At 37.2% G+C, this 21071-nt stretch overlaps 1 protein-coding gene across 5 annotated transcripts in view; it reads right to left on the bottom strand.

Annotated features, from left to right (window-relative positions):
* Positions 1 to 21071, bottom strand: part of Vps54 (VPS54 subunit of GARP complex) — an 80166-nt gene that overhangs the window by 42122 nt on the left and 16973 nt on the right. For 2 of the 5 annotated variants that reach the window (XM_028777214.1, XM_028777227.1), the window contains exons 2-6: positions 16662 to 16817; positions 14967 to 15208; positions 10758 to 10836; positions 8131 to 8165; positions 1092 to 1223 (exon numbers count right to left, since the gene is read on the bottom strand). In XM_028777214.1, the coding sequence (XP_028633047.1) occupies positions 1092 to 1223; positions 8131 to 8165; positions 10758 to 10836; positions 14967 to 15208; positions 16662 to 16797 (624 nt within the window). In that variant the 5' untranslated portion in view covers positions 16798 to 16817. Of the gene's footprint in view, positions 1 to 1091; positions 1224 to 8130; positions 8166 to 10757; positions 10837 to 14248; positions 14630 to 14966; positions 15209 to 16661; positions 16818 to 21071 lie in introns of those variants that run through there. The other 3 variants (XM_028777218.1, XM_028777238.1, XM_028777232.1) reach the window with 3 other exon arrangements.

Here is a 21071-nt window from a genome sequence, read left to right on the forward strand (position 1 = left end):
TATATATATGTTCCTTTAATTATTTATTTATTTTATGTATGTGAGTGCTCTATCTGCACACCTGCATGCCAGAAGAGGGCATCAGATCCCATTACAGATGGCTGTGAGCCACCATGTGGGTGCTGGGAATTGAACTCAGGACTTCTGGAAGAGCAGCCAGTGCTCTTAACTGCTGAGCCATCGCTCCAGTCCCCAGAATATTATATTTTAACTGAAACTTTTATTTACTTCAAAATAATGATCTTCAATATGAAAATGAAAGAAAATGGTATTTCAGAAAGTTGGTTCACTGTGCTTTTAGGTCACTGTTACAAAGTTAGCTGGTATATAACGGAAATATTTGGATAAGTGTAAAGCAATTTCTTAACAAGTATATTCTCTCCTCTACAATTCATCAACTTAGGGCCAGTGAGTTGGCAAAAATCACCTGCCACCTGAGCCTGAAGATCTGAGTTAACACCCAGAATTCATAGAACAAAAGGAGGGAATGGACTCCACAAACTGTCCTGTGATCTCTGCACTTACACAGTGCCATGTGAACCAATTCTACCACACACCTGCCCTGCTCCCGCAACATACATACAGTAAGTACTCTTTAAGTAAAATTCCACCGCTTCTATTTTAGGTAAGCAGCACTCAGTAACTTTCTCCTTTTTCACAATCATACATTTATTCTACCAAGTTAAGATGCTACTTAGTAGTCTACTAGTTAAGATGCTACTTAGTAGTCTACTAGTTAAGATGCTACTTAGTAGTCTACTAGTTAAGATCAGAGTTGCTGTAACTATGACTGGCAACGAAAAGGAACCCGATGGATTGGAAATGTGGTCAGTGGTAGAGTACTTGGCCTGTTATGGATGAGTCCCTAGGTTCAAACCCAACACCAAGGAAGGGGAGGGGAGGGAGCAGGAAAAGAGGAAGGGAAAGGAAGGGGGGAGAGAGGCATACGAAGGGAAGAAAGAGAGGGAGGAAAGAGAGAGAGAATGTCTTAAAAGTAGAGCCTAATAAGCAAATCTGAACTCTCAAGAATACTACCACTTAACCAGAATAAAGTCTCCTGTATGAAAAAAGTCAATGAAACATTAAATTACCTTTTCTTGAAGCAACTTGGAAGAAGCTGCATCACGATTTCCTTTTCCACCAGCAGTATTAAAATGAGACCATGGTAAAACTGAATTAAAAGTTAAAGAATCATCCAAGGCAAAATCTGGTTTCATAAAAATCTATTAAAAGAATGTATGTCCCCAATTAGTTAAATATCTTCTCTTACAACATTTTAAGACCATTAAATAAAATTAATGTGGATCTTTAATATAAAAGGCAAAAGCAAAATTCTAAATCACAAAACTATTTCTCACCAAGTTAAAATGCTCATAAAAGATAAAAAAAAAAAAAAATGGGGCTGGAGAGCTGACTCAGCAGTTAGGAGCACTGGCTGCCCCTGCAGAGAACCTGGGTTTGGTTCAGCACTCATATGGAAGTTAACAGCTTAACCATGTAAGTTCAGTTCCAAAGAAACAGACACCATCTCCTGACCTCCATAGGTACCAGGTACACATGTGGTGCACTTACACTAAAGTTAAATAAATAAATCTAAAACACAACAAAACAAAAAGACAGAAAATGTAGCTGAAGTGGTAGTGCATGCTTGTAATTCCAGTACTCAAGAGGAGGACTGCCACAAGTCTGGGGTCAGCACTGAGTTTAAAGGCAGCCTAGGCTTCTATCTAGAAAAGTTAATAAAAACTGAATTAAAACAGAGAACTGCTTTTGCCCTTATCAGTGCAGATCCCTGTGGCCTGCATCCGTGAGTCTGGTCACATGTCCAATCCAGCCTACAACATCTATGCACCGTGCTTTTCCTAATGTTCATTACTTTCCATTAACAGTTTTAGGAAATGTCAAATATAGATTTCCCCAACTTATATCCTGCTAAAAATTTCTTCACAAATAATGTTCAGAATAAAAAAAAAAGTTAAAACCCAAACTATCCACATGCAGCTAAGTAATGAAACATGTCACTCTGTTTCCTAAGGAGTCCATGTCTTCTCTTTTCATTTACCCCTGCTTCACGGGAATGATTTACTAATGTCCCTTCCTAAACACAGACACTTGGCATCGTGTCAGAAGTACCAATCTACTAACTTCCATATTTAAAACTCAGTAGGGGGCTGGAGAGACAGCTCAGCAGCTGAGAGCACTGACTGTTCTTCCAAAGGTCCTGAGTTCAATTCCCAGCAACCACATGGTGGCTCACAACCATCTGTAATGGGATCTGATGCCCTCTTCTGGTGTGTCTGAAGATAGCGACAGTGTACTCATATAAATAAAATCAATCAATCAATCAAAAACAAAAAACAATAAAAAAAAACCCTCAGTGGATTCTCATACATGAACAACAGACCAAATAATCTACAAGGCATCTAAATTTTACCATGTGCTGGGAAGGGCAGGGAGGGTGTTTTCCACTTACTCTTTATACCTTAACCCTCCCCCAGACTTGAAAACTTATTTAATATGCATCTCTGAAGACCCCATGTTCCTACAGTTTGATTTATTAGTAACCAAACCAATTAATCATTGTGCTCCCTGGTATCCAACAAAAGGCTCAAAACATACTTTTAACATATTAATGTTTATATTTTATTTACCAATTCATTACATCTATACCAAAAATTAGTATGAATGTGACAAGGAAAAGCCTAATTTGCGGCAGGAGGAGGTTTTCCAATTCATGCTTTACTATTATAATTAAAAGAATTAATTTAAAAAATCCTTAGGAAAATCTGTCCTTTGTTAGTTTTTCAGAGAAAACAAAGATAAATTACTATCCAGATTCTAATCTCAATAATTATAAATCCAAGAAATATGAAAGAGTAAATATACAGTCAGTGCTTTTTCCTGGGTTCCACATCAGTTAATTCAACCAGATAAGAATTGAAATTACTCAGGGAAAAAAGAAAAGCTGTTCCTGTATTAAATATGTACAGGGTTCTTTTGTTGTTGTTAATAGCCCTAAACAATATAACTATATAGACAGTATCTACATAGTATTAAGTATTTATTATAAGTAATCTAGACATGTGTACTTAAAACACACAGGCACATATGTGTGAACTTCACTGGCACACTTTGGTATTGGAGGAAGAGTGCTCTTGAAACCTTTGTCTTATGGATGCTAAGGGACAATGTATAACATCTTACAAGAATAGCAACTGTCTTAGAGAGCAAGCGTCTGCCCTAGTGACCCCTTTGGCAATTGTGTTCCATTGTAAAGAAGAAAACACATGGAAAACTGTCTTTTAGAAGAAAACTATTAAAGATTTAAATACTTTATAATTTAAAGTGAGAAGGAAAATCTTCTAGGTAGAAGAAACGTGTAAACAAAGCACGGAACCAGCAAAAGCTAGTGCAGCTGAAGTTTAAAAGGGAAAGTGTGAAGAGCAGGGCAGAAGCTACGAGTTACAAACCACTCAAGAGTGCAGAGTGACAGCCTCCAGTCTCATTCTGTACGAGACAGGAGCACTTTCAAAGGTCTCCCCTTTCCTGTCTCCCATCTTTCTTTCTCACTCTGCTGAATAACACTCAAACCCACTTGAGAATCTGATGGAAACAACACGACTCTCTCCTGGGAGAGGAGGACTGAGACCTATCAGTAAATGATGTAAAAAAAAAAATTATATAAGAAGAACCATCTCTTAATAATCTAAAGCAGTGGTAAAATCCACAGTATTTTTGATTTAAAGAGGGATATCTACAAGTTATCGTCATGAGGAACAGACTACTAATACAAAAAAATGCCATAAATACACATTTCAGTTGTAAATTATTTTCACTTTAAAAAGACAAAACCAGGGATGTAAAAAGCTCCAGAGAGCAGCTGTAGCTTGTCTCTATGGAATAGGAGGAGGGGCTGAGGGAAAGTGAAGAGAAACAGCATACAAGGAAACTGCAGCAGAAAACTCCAAAACCCTGGAGAAAACACCCTCTAAGAAAACACACGAGGCATGTAGAATCCAAACTAGATATGGCCAGAGAGCTTCTTCATGACTGAAATATGAAGAGAGGCAATACTAAAAGCTTCAAGAAAAAAATACCACCTCACAAAGGAGGATCTGCAACCCTAAGAGCCGGGAAAACATGAATGCTACTTTTCAAGTCCAGGAAGTAAATAATTGCCAAATAAAGCACTCTCCCCAGAAAAGTTAACTTTCAATACTGATCAAAAAATAAGGATACTTCGGGCAATACTAATGATGGCAATTTATGACAATGAAGCAGCACATCAGAAAATCCTTAATGGAATGCTACACAGGGAGGGTATATCTATGAAAATGTACACTTCATGAGACAGCTCTCTCAGAGAAACCCACATTCACACTCTTGGGTGTGTCTCCCTTTATTCATAAGTACCTCATTCCTTCTCTTAACCTTCTTGCTTATAATTTTTTTAAAAGCATCCTTTAATAAGCCCCCAATAAGCTTAAGAAATGAATGCGTTCCCTGAAAGGAACGGATGAGTGAAGGGGAGCTAGGAAAGCACCCACAGGGCTAGCCCAGTGAAGCAGCCAAACCTCAGAACTGTCAGGGGACAAGAAAACAGTGTCCTTAATCCAGACAGCCAGGATCTCACAACAAAATCACAGGAGATAAACCATTTTTTAAAATCTGAAATGTAAATAAAAAATGAGACCCACTCCACTAGCAAAGATACCTAAAATCTGAATGTCAAGGGGTATAATCAACCTACCAAGCAAACAGAAGCAGTGAACAAGCAGACAAAGCTATTCTTACATCTCAGAAAATAGATAAAATCCAATGAATTCAAATAACAGATTCAAATAAATCCAATGAAAGGAGACAAAGGAGAACACTTGAAGAGACTGGAGAGCTGGCTCAGCAGTTAAGAGCACTGGCTGTTCCACAGAGAGGACCTAAGTTCAGTTCCCAGCACCTACATTAGGCAGCTCACAACTGCTTGAAATTCTAGTCCCAGGCAATCTGATGTCATCCTCTGGCCTCCACAGCCTCCTGTACACACGACACACATACACACAAATACGAAAAAGGATACACACACACACATACACACTTTTCAAGAGGCCAACTGAATACAGGAATTGATTCAACAAGAAAAAGTAACAATTGTAACCATTTATGCACCAAATATTGGTGTTCCCAGTTTCATAAAACAAACACTAAATGACATAAAATATCACATAGCCCTGATATAGTAACAGGAGAAGAATGTGTTACATCATTCTCATGTTTAGACAGGTCTCCAAAACTTAAAATCAGCAAAGAAACTTAAGTTATACCATAAACTGACTGGATTTAACAAATATCTACAGAATAATCCAACCAACATATAGCAAATATAGATTCTTCTCAGCAGCACATAGAACCTTCTAATCTCATCACAGCCAATAAGCCTTAAACACACGCACACACACACTGAGAGAATTCCTTATATTCTGTGGAAGTAAAAATCAGCAGTAACACCAACTTCTGAAAGATCATAAATACTTGAGAAACTACACAATACACTAATGGAGGGCACTGGATCATTGAAGAAATTGAGAGAAATTGAAAAATCCCTCAAAATAAATGAAAAGGTAAATAAATAAATAACCAACCAACCAACCAACCAACCAACTTAGCTGGTCTTCTGGAATAGATACAGAAAAGACAACTGACAAGTTTAACATAGTTTCATGATAAATGTACTAAAGAATGTATGAACAGACAGACTGTACCTCAAAATAATAAAGACTATCTATACACGGCAAATCTACAGTCAGCATTATACTAAATGGGGAACAGCTGAAACTATTTCCTAAAATCTAAAGCCAGGCAGGGGTGTCCACTACCTCTTATCCAAAATGGTACTCAAAGTCTTAGCTAGGTCCCCAAGACAAAAAATAGAAAAGGAATACAACTAAAAAAAGAAGTTATTGGGCTGGAGAGATGGCTCAGTGGTTAAGAGCACTGACTGCACTTCCAGAGGTCCTGAGTTCAAATCCCAGCAACCACATGGTGGCTCACAACCATCTGTAATGAGATCTGATGCCCTCTTCTGGTGTGTCTGAAGACAGCTACAGTGTACTCATATAATAAATAAATAAATCTTTAAAAAAAAAAAAAAAAAAAAAAGAAGTTATTTCTACTTTCAGATAACAATTCTATACTTAAAAGCCCTTACAGATGCTACTAGAAAACTTTTAAAGACTTTTAATGAAGTAGCAGAGTACAAAATTTCAACATACAAAAGACAAATATGAAACAATCACCACCCCCCAAAAAAACACAAAACAGGCACCTTCATAAATAACAACAAATTTGCTGAGAAAGATTTTTTTTAAATTACCCTAATCACAACAGCTCAAAAAGATAAGAAAATCAAAGATCTCTTCAACAAAAATTTTAAGAAATAGAAAATGATGAGATTTCAAAGATACTACATGAAGAAAAGACCTTCCTTGTTCTGGGACTGGCAGAATTAAATGTTGTGAAAATGAATATACAACTACAAACAGTCTCAGATTAAATGCAACACTCATCAAAATTCTAATCACATTCTCTGCAGAACTAGAAAAACAAAAAACTCATATGGAAACAGGAAAAAGCATACACAGCCAAAGTAATTCTTAAGAGAAAGGGCACTTGTAGTGGGTATCGAAATATTTTGAGCTCAAATTTTACCATAGTGGCACAGACAACAGAGTACTAGCTAGCAATACACACATACATACACATATACATACATACATACATACATACATACATACATACATGCATACATGCATATATACATACATTTGGATCAATGAAACAGAACATAGGACAAAGAAATGAACCTGCACAGTTATGGTCATCTAGTCAAAAATATACACTGGGGAAAAAAAAAAGACAACCTATTCAACAAATGGTATCGGTGAAACTAGATATCCACCTGCAAAAGAATGAGATAGACCCATACACTTAACCTAAACAGAAATCAATGTGTATCAATTAACTTAAAACCTGAAATGCTGACGTTGCTGCAGGAAAACAGGGCACACACATCAAGATGTAGGCATGGGAAAGAACCTTCTGAACAAAACCCCAATATTACTGTAAATAACCCCAAGAATTAACAAATAAGACTAGATAAAATTTTAGTTTCTGCACAGCAAAGAAACTATCAACAAAATGAATAGACAGTCTGTAGAGACTGAAAGAAAATCCTTGCCAGCTATATTTTAGACAGATTAATATCTAGAATATATGAAGAGCAATATAGTAATTAGATGAATAAGATAGTTTGAGAGAAAGACAGACAGCTGGTCAACCAGGACTTTAAGAAGTGTTCAACACCTTTAGCCATCAGGGAAAAGCAAATTAAAACTACTTTAAGATTCAATCTTACCATAGTCAGAATTTTTAGAAGACAACAAATGCTGCCAAAGATGTGGGAGAAACCTTCATTCACCTGGTAGAAGTATAACCCACCACAGGCATTAAGGAAATCAGTATGGAGGGTTCTCTAAAAATGTGAACTACAAATACAAGAGAATCTTAACTCTAAGGAAAGAGGAAATTTGTAGGAAAACTGATGAATCTGGACAGTATATTAAGGAAAGTAAGAGGCTCAGGAATTCTGGCACATGCAGATCCTCGTTTATAATGTTATATGTAAATAGCATAAACACGGACGGACTATGAGACTGGAAAGGAGGCTAAGTGAGATGAGGAGGTGCTGAGGAAGTGGGATAGCAAAGAGGCCTAAGTAACAGAAAGAGGAGGAGGAGGAGGAAGGTATAAAGGGCAACCTGGTATTCAGGACTATCAGGAGATGGGTCATAAGGGAGCAGAGAGTCAACAAAGCAAATCTCCTTTCAAAACACAGTAACAAACTTTAATACTGTCATGCTGATTAAACATTTTATATAAAAATAAAGAGGAAAGATGACTTTAACTGAAGAAATCTTCAAATTATTTATATATTTTTAAGGCCTCTCGGACAAAATAGTCTCACTTGTCAAAATAGTCAACTGAAGGCAAAATATAAGGCAAAATATTAAAAGACATCATATTAAATACTAAAATATTAGATATTAAAAGTATGTTCTTATTGTTAAGCCTCATTACCTTAGGTACTTGCTCCAGATCTGTCCTGGATTTATCTATGAAAAAAAGTAAAAGGTAAATACAATTTTTCATAGTTGTTTTCAGTTTACATTCATAAATATATTTTGAAAACTTTTAATACTGCACTGGGTTAGCTCAGTGACTACTGACATTCTGTCCCTCAAGTATTTCTCAGTTTCCACACTGTCTCCACTCTAGTAGGCCACAAATGTTCCAAATGAACTTACCAGGAAGCAACAAACAGATGAATTCATTCCAAGTCTTTCGGAGGCTGTTTTCATTACGTTTTTGTAAAGTTAGGTATGGTGTGGTATGTGGTTTTAGAAACTATATATTAAATTCTAAAATAGAAATACGAGGTTTGTTGTTTACTGTTGTTGTTAATTGCTTTTGTTTTTTTGACACAAAGTCTTGTTCTATTGTCCAAGTTGGCCTGGAACTTATTATGTAGCCCAAGCTACCCCTAAACTCATAATTCTCTTGCCTCCACCTCCCAAATTCTAGGATTATAGGTGTGTTTCATGTATTCAACTAGAAATAGTATTTTTATTTTATTCAAAATTTCATTCTGAATTTCTGGTCAAAGACTGATTTTTGATAGTGTATTGATTTTCTTCTCTGACATCTTAGTTTATAATACCTCCAAATGTATCTACAAATGAACATTTTTGTCTTTATTCTGCCAAGCTAATCTCCAATGAGGTCCCTCTTTCTTTTCTCCATTCAGCCTTTCTACACTTGGACTCCACCCCTCAAGTCTCTTCTACGAGTCTGCTTCACTCATTACTTTGCCTCTCCATAGCTTCAAATTCTTTCCTTAAACAGATTCGTTTATCTCTGCATGGAAATATGCTCAGCTCTCTCCCATTTACAAAACTGACAAGATAAAACCTAGGACCAGAAATGGGATGAAGCAAAGGAGCCACCTCGGGAGCGAAGCGTAAGAAAAGCACAGCTGTTCCACTTTATGCAAAAGCCTCTCCTGCCGTATCCACTCAGAAGTCCTCAATCAGTACCTCACCACCAGTCTATACTGTTTGCTCACGTATGCCCTGCTTATGTAGTATCAAGGTTTCTGAAACCATTACTCTGCTCTAAAGTCTCACTCTAAAAATCTAAAAGACTTCTCAGCACACAAAGAGCATTCTGACCTTGCAAGCCAATCATTCTCTTCTCTAAGACTTTCATAGCTTTTCATTTCCAATATGGATTCTCTTTGTGATGTCCTTATCCTCAGACCTCGTTTTTATATGTGTTTTCTATGTACCTAAATAAGACCATTTCACAGTAGGCTACCACCAGTCCTTTCCTCTCACTCAACCCTAGTGAGTGATCCCACTGACACCCTTAGGTTCAACTACCAAGTCTCTGTCAATCATACTGTATTATCTTTGATAACCACCATGCCTACATTTCAGCCTAAAGTTCTCCTTCCTGGGCTCTAGGTTGCCAACAAGATGTGTCTTTCATTACAAACTGCTAGCCAGAATAGCCTCCATCTCTTGTAAAATTCTTCCTCCCTCTCTCTGTGAACTGGACCCCTCACATAGATAGCTGCTGCTCAAGCACAACACACAGCACTTCTCACTATGTTCTGTTTCGTTACCAAACTGACTGACCATTCAAACCTGTGCCTCGGCCACAGCTCCTCAGCCGTCTGTGCTCACCTCTTCTCCACCTCTTCTGTTATGGGGACGCCATTTCTTACTTGCATTATTGCATAGCCAACTATCTTCTTGTCTCTAGTCTTACCATCATGTAACTACTTATTATTAACTGTTTTCACTAGGAAATGTACAATTAAAAATCTAACCATGCCTGCTTAAAAATATTTTGTAGTTCTATATTGTCTTTAGACAAAATAAAATTCTAGAGCATGACATACAAAATTCTCTATGGCCTGACCCCTGCTTATTCCTTGAACATCATTTCTTACTCTCATTAAAGCCAAAAAGTGAGAGGCTTGCAGCTCTCCCAACATGCTTTGTTCTTTCTTGCCTCTATGGCTTTGTATATATACACTGTTCTCCTGTGTGTGTGTGTGTGTGTGTGTGTGTGTGTGTATTCATATTCATTCCAAGAAAATATATAATCCCTATCAAATACATAAATGTTTCACACTAGCTAAATTAAAGCACAAATCGTAATCATCAAGTATGGGACTTTTGTAGGCTGAGGAAGAAAGCTAGTATGTATGCAACCTTATAAAGCTGAAGTGACTAATATAAAGTGCTATGACTTTTGGTTTATTTCTTTAAATTCCTTGAGACCTTAAACTATTTCTTACTCTTTCACTTTTAAGCAACAAGCAATGCACCAAATACCAAGAAATTAAATACTTGTCAAACTGATGGATTACACTACTATCATAGTCATGATCATTCTCTAAGAAGCTTATAGAAAAGATTATAGTTTTAGATTATAAAATTTCTTACTAAAAAAAAGCTAGGGATACAGCCTAGTATACACAAGGCCCAGTTTTCAATCCTCAGTACCACAAAAATAAACACAAAAAGAATTTACAAAAAAAATTGTACATATAATAGGAAACAAAGTTCCAATGTTAATAATTTGTTCATTAGTAAGTAAATCTATGCTTATTATCTATAATTAGCATATATTCATACCATGAATATGTAAAAGAGTTCTGTCAAAGGTATCTTTAGGAGGACAAATATTCTTGCATCTCTCATGAATCTTCTCTCTCTAATAAAAACACAATGAAATAATAATCAATGCTATGTGGAAATATGATTATTCAAGGCATCAAGATGTTCTAACAACATAATTAAAATATACAAAATTACTTCTGAAACTTTCAATATAAAATCACTAGCTTCTGAACTTAAATACAAATAGAATTGAAACCAAATACCACTATGCAGGGATAGATATAGCTGAGTGGTAGGCACTTACCTAGCTTGTGTAAAGCATTAGGTTTACCCATAGATAGATAGATAGATAGATAGATAGATAGATAGATAGATAGATAGATGATAGATAGAGATAGATAGATATAGATGATAGATAGATAGATAGAGATAGATAGATAGATAGAGAGAGAGATAGAGAGATAGAGAGATAGAGAGATAGAGATAAAGTTTATTTTCCTTTCATGAATAGCATTAAAAAGACACATGGGAGACAGATGAGATGGCTCAGCCACCAAGCCCAAGGACCAAGACCCATGCAGTGTCGAGAATCAACTGTCAAAGGTTGTCCTCTGACCTCTATGCCTGTGCCTCAGCATCCACATACTCACACACATATATACACACAATAAATATAGGTAAATAAATAAAGGTAATAATTGAAAAACAGACACTTAGGAAAATGGGACATGGAGACAAGGAAACACTTAGCTAGTAATGCTCCAAGTTCTAGAAACATTCTATCAGTTACTTATAGACTGTGTGTCAAGGTGCTACACCATTCTGCATCTCCACTCGTAATGAATAAGAGCTTCTATTGCTCCCTAGCCTTCCCGACACTGCTCTGCCACTGACTTAGATCTCTATCATACTAACAGATACACGGTAGTACTTATTTAAACTTGCAATTTGTAGGTTCTATTTAAAAATAATTGAGAATACGTGTTACAAATCTGACATTACACATATTAATGTTAATAATATAGCCATATTCATCCTATCTCCAGAAAATTAACAATGTAAGCAAGCGAAATAAAATCAGATATTTAAGTTGTAAACTAAAATATATAACAAGAGGTAATTATAAAAACTTAAAAATGTAGTGATCTGGAAAATGGCTTTTGGCTATAATCTCACTAAGGAGGCTGAAGTAGAAAGAACAGTCGAGGCCAGTTGGGCAACACAGTATAAGGGCATGCACGTGCTCCAGACACAAAGACACACACAAAGACGTGCACAAAGACAGACAGACAGACAGACAGACACACACTCCCATGTAAGTACAGCCAGCCTTTGTTGATATTTATTCAACACTGTGCCAGTTGACTTTTTAAAGACTGAACTAACAACTGGGACATTACTAACAGTCACGTGCTAAAAGTGAGTAATAGGCCGTTTCAAGTTCAGCATTCAATCCCCAGTTTAAAGAAGGCTGCTGAGATCTTCAACCTCAATACTCAGGAAGTACAGGCAGGCAGCACTCTTTTAAGTTTGCTCTGTGAGTTTGAGGCCATCCTGATCTACATAGCAAGTTCCAGGCCAGCCAGGGCTACAGAGTGAGACCTTCCCTCAAAAGAAAAAGAAAAAGGAAGGGAGGAGGTGGGGGGAGGGGAAAAAAGAAAGGAAAAGGAAAGAAAAGAGAAAAAAAAACAAGCAAACACATTAGACCTTTGGATATAGTAAAGGTATCTGGTTTACTATGTGATGGGAGGCTCTGCTATAGCCAACTGAGACGTGGAAAGAGTTCTACTCTTGATTATGTTTTTCTGGAGAACTTTATCAGTAAACAATCTCCCAAATGCTTTAAGAAAACTATACATGTTCTTTTTCTCTCTCTTTAAGTGTGTATGTTGGAGGGGAGGGGATATGGAACTATACTAGCAATTTAGAACATGTCCTGAGCTACCTCTAACCTTTTCTACTTGCATTTTAAATAAAGTTCATAAAGAAATAGCTGTAACACTGTTTCAAAATCTTCTCCTGCCAGGGGTGTGGCAATGAACTTGGTAGGCAGAGGTGGCAGATTCCTAGATTTGAGGTCAGTCTGATCTATATAGTGAGTTCTAGGCCAGCTAGGGCTACAGAGTAAGACCTTGTCAAAAAAAAAATAGCAATTGAGACTGGAAAATAATATTCTCTTTCTACCTCCCCAACTTTTAATATATTTATGCTGATGTTTGTCTTTCTCTTCTGGATCAACTGTAGACTTTGAGGTTCACCAAATCCACAAAGTTCTTCCTGTAACTACAGTCCCCTGATGAAGTTAGATGATTTATAGATCATCACCTCCAGTGCCTACACCTGGCAGTACCCCACCCTCAAAAGAACACAAAGCAGCAACCATGTTCTTATGGTTACAGCCTGCCTGCCATAGAAAAGCCTTTAACACTATGACTTAGCACCAGGAGACAGGCTCTGTCTCCTTTGGTCACACACACTCTCTAGAAGTTCAATGCAAGAAGATGGCTTTGGTCTGCCAAATGTGTGTGATAAAGGACACCAGGATCTCCTCCCCTCTTCTAGCACCAAACCTGTGACAAATCACAACAAAGCAGACCCAACAGCTAAAGCTCAGATCTCAGAGTAAGTCACCAGCTTCATGGTTATCATCTCCAGACAAGGAGACGGCAAGCTGAAGCACAGTAGGATATGTGAAGTTCTTTTTGTCTCAGTAGGCATGCTGGCAAGAGAGCAATCAGTTTCTATGGCCCTGTCCTTCAACATGTCTAGGACAGTTTTATTTTCTTCCATGTCTTTAGGAAATTCAATTGTGTATCTTTAACAAACTAGTTCTAGCTCAATACCAAGTATCTTTCTATTCCTAGTATTACTTATGTAAACAGATCCTTGCCCAAGCTTAGATTACAGTCTGGATGTACCTAGAAATCTTAGCCACCAGGGGCTTCCAATCAGCACAGCAGGCCTGTCAAACATTCAAAGCTTCCTCTTCACACTCTTCACTTGAAGGGATGACTGATGCCAGACTACATTCTATTGCTTAAAACAAAGCTTAGGAAATCATTTCCAAGAAAATAGAGTTCTTTCAGTGGGAAATCCTCATAGTGTCTAAAGCCAAGGTGTCAAGGATACAGGCTCCATACCAGGAATGACACAAGGGTATTGTTCAGTGTCTCGTACATATTGTTGATTCTTGGGGCAGAGTACTCTCAATCATGGGTCATCTCACTGATAAACTTATCCAACTGTAAACTATGGAGCCAACAATTTGGATCCAGAAACAGTTAGGGTGTTTAAAAACAACAACAACAAAAATATACAACTGGGTACTGATGTCAGGCCTTCAATTTCCAAATATGGAAGCCTCTGGACTGGTCTGTCTCTAGACTTCAGAAAGCTGTCATCATTAGGTTTCTCTCAGGAGCCCTCTTTTGTTTTTTATAGCAGCAATGTCATGTCACTACTTCCTCTTTCACTTCCTCATCTTTTCACACTGATGAGCTGCTTACATTAGATCCTAATTTCTGAAGAATGGACAGCTCTCTTCTCGAGTTGCTCCTCTTCTGAAGATGTCTCCAGTATCAACTGTTTGCTGCTGCAATGGCCCACCGTCCAGAGATGTGTCTTTGTAGTAGCAATGTCTCCTGTTAGTTGCTGTCACAGGTCATTTTGGTTTAGAATACTTACGGTTCTTCCTATATTCTGCCCACATTCCTGAGGAACTCAGAGCTGCTCATCAGTTGCATGCTCTCTGTCAGGCTTTGACAGACTGTGCTTCGGCCTTGCACCTGAACAATCAAACTACTGGTAAGCAGCATCCACTCATCACCTGCACCCTGTGTCCACATGGGTCTGTGTACCTGTTGTTTCCACAACTCCTTCGCACACCCTAACCTGACCGTTTCCTAAATCTTACAAATCATCTGAGGTTTATTAACTCACAGAACCATTTCTCCTTGGCAGGAAGGGCAGGGTCCCATCAAATCTGAACACTAATAAAAATTTATAACCCTGAAAAGAAAAAATCACTACAAAAGAAAATAAGATAAATCTATTAAAATGTATCTAAAGAAAGAAACATAACCCAAGACAGCAGAATTTGTACACATTAAAAAAAAAAAATAGCATGACTTCAAAGACTCTTACTCAAAAATCTACATGAATCCAACTAAAAATCTTCCTATTATTTTTGACTTGATGATAACTAAATTGAAGATTAGATGTTACCTGAGAGATCTCCTGCTGATAGGCTATAAAATGCTCCTTGCTGATCTGTGGGAGGTAGAGTGAAGGTATGACTTCAGTGTCGACAAAGTCCAATCCCCAAGTTTTTGTGAAGAAGTCAGATTCTCTTTTTGCTAACGTAGGATCATTTAATGCTGCTGGGAGATTTACTTTGGAATGATACACAGTCCATCTGTGTTGATCTGTAACTAGAGATGGGGCAACACATAAACTATGTGAATCACCTGCAAAAGTAAACAAGAGAACTCTGTAAAGTTGGCTCTATGTTTGCAAGTAGATCTTAGAAAAATAAAAATGCTTACAGTCTATTTTATAGCCAAACAAATTTTTTCTACAGCAAAGAATAAAAATTATCCTAATTTAAATAATTTCTTTAATTACAATTTTATCAAAACTAAAAAACCTAAGTTTTTCTTTAAAAGATAGGTCTTTTTTTCCCCCAATTGTATTATGGCAGGCACTCATTTAAATGCCTTGTTTGGCTTATACTCAGATGACATAACACTGGTGCAGCATTAATCATGAAGAACACTGTACAAGAATCGCCTGAGTTACAGATTAGCTATGTAAAGTCACTGGGGACACTGAACAGCGAATAGTGAAATTATTGCTCCCTGAAGTGAGTCAGTAAAAATGTCCACTTTTCTGGTGAAGACACTTACTACCATCCATCAGTCATTACAACATAGATGTCACGGCTGTCAACATTATACATAGTGCTGGAATGAAGCTTTCTACATACTTTCTCCATAAAGCACAGCGTACATTTTCTGTCTACCTACACAACCCAACATTTTTTTGTACTTTGTGGTGTTTGCAGATGTGTGCAGAACAGTAAAACATTTGAGTTGTTTAACACAGGTGTCCCAGCTGTGAGTGCTCAGCCTTCTTTTTTCAGCTCCTGGAAACAATACCCTTTATGCAGCCAGTTTAATGTTACACAATTTGGTTTGTTGTTGTTTGTGTTGGAGATGTTGCTGTTTGAAATGACCTGTAGCTTAGTGCTACAGAAGATATAGCTTAGTAGATACAGAATCTACCAATAATGAGAACTGATTATACTACATCTTAACTAAATAGTTATTAAAATACACCTCCATTTTTTTTTAATACTTTTCCAGTTACCTTAATGGAAATGGGTGAAAAACTATATTCTAATTTCCCAATCGACTACACATTTTGGTTTTGGGGTTTTGTGTGTGTGTGTGTGTGTGTGTGTGTGTGTGAAACATTTATTTATTTAATGTATGTATATGAGTACACTATCACTCTCCAGACACACCAGAAGAGAACAACAGATCCCATTACAAATGTTTGTAAGCCACCATGTGGTTGCTGAAAATTGAACTCAGGACCTCTGGAAGCCTCTTAACGAGCCATGGTTTGTTTTTTTGTTTGTTTGTTTGTTTTTGTTTTTTGTTTTTGTTTTTTTGAGACAGGGTTTCTCTGTGTAGCCCTGGCTGTCCTGGAACTCACTCTGTAGACCAGGCTGGCCTCGAACTCTCGAACTCAGAAATCTGCCTGCCTCTGCCTCCCAAGTGCTGGGATTAAAGGTGTGTGCCACCACACCTTATTTTTTCAATCATTGTAAAATTTACTCTTCTGAGATAAGAACATGAAACCTGACTATACTTTTAATAACACAAATCATCAAAAAAATCCTCAAAAAATAATTACCTGTGGGTTCCTTGGGACACACATCTGGCAGTGACTGCACAGGTCGAATGTGTTTTGTTGGATCTACCTCTTTTTTAAAGAAAACATCACTGCTGCTTCCTTGAGGCACTGGAGAAGAACTGTGGCTTGAAGCCATTGCATAAAATCACCACTCAACTAAAAATAAAAAGCAAATAATGATAACAATACAAGCAAAACCTATCTATAGACATAATTCACATCACAAGTAGTTTTTCAATACAAGTAGCACTTTTTCAAAAGCCACCTAAGTATAAATATACAATTTTAATCTCTGTATATAGTTTGGTTTTTGCTACTTTGTGGATTTTTCTTTCTCCACCCCTTTCCTTCTTCCCTTTCAACCCCCTAATACTAGATAAGACAAAGAGAGAGAGAGAGAGAGAGAGAGAGAGAGAAAGAGATCCCTGAATAAAGAGTCAGGGGTAGGAAAGGGAGAGCTGTTATCCTTAGACTAGTTCCTGCTGATTAAAAGTGTTAAGTTCCTTGGGGCAAGTTTGATCAGTGTCAGGATATCTAATTTCTTCTTGTTGTTTCTTCTTTGCACACAACTACTTCATAAACAATGACAACCAACCAACAATCCACCTTGCCTCTCGGGCCCTAGCATGACTATCTACTCTCTGAAAAGTCACCAGAATTCCAAATGTTACAGAATCACAGAAACTACCTGCAACTGGCAAACATCACACTCTGCCAAAGCATGAGGCTAATCAGTCAGCTGCTGTGGACAATGTAAAGCAGCCCCGCATCCCACACCTGGGATTAAAACGAAAACATATTCATGTAATATTTCTGTGTTGTTTTTTTTTTTTTAAAAAAAACCCATGCAGTTGGAACCTTGACCCTCAGGGTTTCCCAGAGTCTGGTAAACTCAATTCCTCTCTCCTCTCTCCAATCCCACCTGCTCAGAAAGCCCTCTAACAAAGAAAAGGCACCAAAAGCCCAGTTCCAAACTCCTGACAGTTGAAGCAACTTCCTCCCTGTATGTCGCCAGCTACCCAATTCCCCACCTAAGTGACCAAACTTGGGCATAAGCTTACGGCTGACACATCATTTTTCTTCACCTACAGTCCATAAAGAATGGCCTGCCACAGCCTGGGCATGACTTCTCTGCCCTCATTCTGAAATTGATGAACTTGCCCTGGAACTGTTCCCAAATAAATCTGCTTTTATACATTGAATTCTGCTGGAATTGGCTTATTATGTCAGTGGAGAAACCATTTAAAACCAAAATTCCAAAATCGTCACTACATTCCCCACCTGCTGTTTTAAGCCATCAGTTATGTTAGGTGTAGTGGGAAATTATAAAAGGACATTTTCAATGAAGCACTGTTTGGGTCAGTAGCCAATCTCTCCTGCTCAATTCTAATCTTTATCAGTTTGAAGGTATCTTACGCACAGCTTTTCATTTCCTGGGGATATATAAACAAATCTGTGACCCCAACACAACTTTCACTAGAGTACATAAGTTTTAAGTCCATTTTGCTGAGTTCAGAGCTTGTGTCCAATCACCAACAGCATAACCATACGAAATTCCTTAACTTATGTGTACCTTTCATCATCTGTAAAATGGATGAAAAAGACCACATCTCAAAACTACCTGAAAAATTATGAGAATATGCACACGTAAAGTTTAATGCTATCTCAGTATTAGAGCTCACAGACTGGTTACTATAATTACATAATATTTGTACTATGTAACTGACATGTACTAATAATCATAAAATCATTAGGAAAAACTATAAATGAAACAATACTGCAACTGAACTAAAGTACAAGTATTATTTCATTGCTTTAAGGCCCCCAAAACCACCTGCTGTAAATACAAAAACAAACAAAAACAACAGGTTGGAAACCTGGCCATATAGGGGCTGGACAGATGGCTCTGTGGTTACAAGTGCTTGCTGCACTTCCAAAGGACCTGGGTTCAGTTCCCAGCATCCACAAGACAGTTTACAATCATCTGTAACCCCAGTTTCTGACGACCCAATGCCTTCTTTTGGTCTCGACAAGTACATAACACAGACACACATGAAGGCAAAACACCCATACACATAGAGAGAAAACATAACTAATTCTTTTTTTTAAAGAGTTGTAAATAACAGACATTTAAATACAAAGCTATATAACCCACAGCAAATAGGCTCATCCACTTAGATTTCTTTATAGTTTGATAAAAACAGTATTTTTCAGGGTTATCAGAAAATCTATCTCACCATTTTTAGTACAGGAAATGCAACCAGTCAAACATCCTATCTACTTAGTGTAAAAAAAATTCATTTGGGAGCACACCTTTAATCTCTGCGCCTCTGTGAGTTCAAGGCCAACCTAGTCTACACAGCACATACAAGAGGATGGGGGAAATGCTGCTAAGAAAATATACAGACTTTGGAGTCTCTAAAGGCATCGTTACTAACCTACTTGCTAAAGACCTAGCTTTCAATTTACAGAAAAAAAAAAAAAACAGAAAACAGGAGACTAAAGCTTAAGCCTTTAAGGGGAAAACAATCAAATCAAAAACATAAGGCATTATATAAGAAAGCTGGTCTGGTTACTTACTGATTTTAGTAAGTCATTCTGGTCATTTAGTAAGTCATTTGCTTAAATTAGCAAAGCACCAACAACTAAAAGAAATTTAACTTAACTGAACCCTGTTTTTTATACAATGGCTTTGAGAAATTCTTGGAACTTTTAATATGGATTGGCTATAAAATGGTATTTTGAAATCATTAATTTTCTTAGTTGTATTAACAGTATTGAAAAAAGGCTGGAGAGATAGATCAGTGGTTAAGAGCGCTGGCTTCCCTTTCAGAGGTCCTGAGTTCAACTCCCAAATCAACCACATGGTGGCTCACAACCATCTGTAATGGGATCTGATGCCCTGTTCTGGTGTGTCTGAAGACAGCAACAGTGTACTCATACACATTTAAAACAAACAAAAAAATACTACTGATCAGAAATATCTTTATGCTTAGCATTAGAATAAAGTCTTTACAAGTGATGTATCTTACTACCTGCAGTTTCCTTTTAAGTGATTAAGCAAAGAATTCACATAAAACAAATCTGACAAAATATAAAATAAGGTAAAATATATTGAGTATTGAACATTCTTCTGTCTTTCCGTATGATTTTAAATTTTCAAAGTAAAAGTTTAAAGAAAGAAAATTACATATGTATAAAATATTAATCAGTAAAAAATATAAATATGCAGAAAAAAACTACTCAATTTGTAACCACTGCTTAATCTACTACTTAAAATGACATTATTGCATAACCTCAAATATGGAAAAAACTATCAAACAGTTTCAGTTTATGTTGGGTTGGGGATTGGTTCTAATGCTTTGATTTAATCAGACCAAACACTGAAGGTCCTTGTCCCCAATTGGTTTTTGATTGATTAATAAAGATGCCAGTGGCCAATAGCTGGGCAAAAGGAAACAGGGTGGGACCTTTAGATTTGCATGGGCTATGAACTGGGATAAAGGAGACAGAGAATAGCCATGACTTGAGGGAGGACGGGGTGCAGGAGCTGCAGGAGAGAAAGCCAATGAGCCAGGTGAGAATTTGGGTGGGTGGCCACTGGCCACTTCCCCAATTGGGCCTGGGGTAGAAGGGGAAGGTTTAGGAGTGCCCAGTCTAAGGGATTTTAAAATTAACTGGCGTGTGTGTGTGTGTGTGTGTGTGTGTGTGTGTGTGTGTGTGTGTGTCTGCCTGTCTGTCTGTCTGACTGTCTTCCATTCAGGAATACAGATAGCTCCAGGGTGGGTACATGTGTACGACCCGCCAGGAGCCAAAGCAGTACAGCTCAAACTCACCACTACAATGTTGCACAAACATTTTACCATACATAGAAACTGGAATTCCCTACACCTATGATTCATTACAAACATTACCTAGATTGGATATAAAAGTTATGTCCTTACTCCTACATTGTGATAGATACTACCTAAAGAAAACATAAAAATATTTATAGTCAACTCTAAATTATCCTTAAGATTACCTATTATGTATAAATTAATAAAAAAGTCCCCTTTATTATTCTTAATATTTTGAATCTACACAATACATCTTACTAGAGTAGCTAAAATACATACCTATCTACTATTATTTTTTTAAATTACCATACAAAATCATGGGCTTCATTGTGGTACTTTCATACATACGCGACATCATACTTTGTTCTCATACTTGACTAAATTCTGCTTTTATAAAAACAGGCAACATACCTGAAACTTTTAATATGAACTGGCTATTAGGTGGTACTTTGAAATCATTAATTTTCTTATTTGTATATCAGAAATGTCTTTATGCTTAGCATTAGTCAAATATACTAACTTAATTTCCTTTCTCCTACTCAACACTTGTGATACCTTAGTGTACAATCTAAAC

The sequence above is a fragment of the Grammomys surdaster genome, unplaced genomic scaffold, assembly GCF_004785775.1.
Source record: "Grammomys surdaster isolate TR1022 unplaced genomic scaffold, NIH_TR_1.0 67, whole genome shotgun sequence".
Taxonomy (NCBI): domain Eukaryota; kingdom Metazoa; phylum Chordata; class Mammalia; order Rodentia; family Muridae; genus Grammomys; species Grammomys surdaster.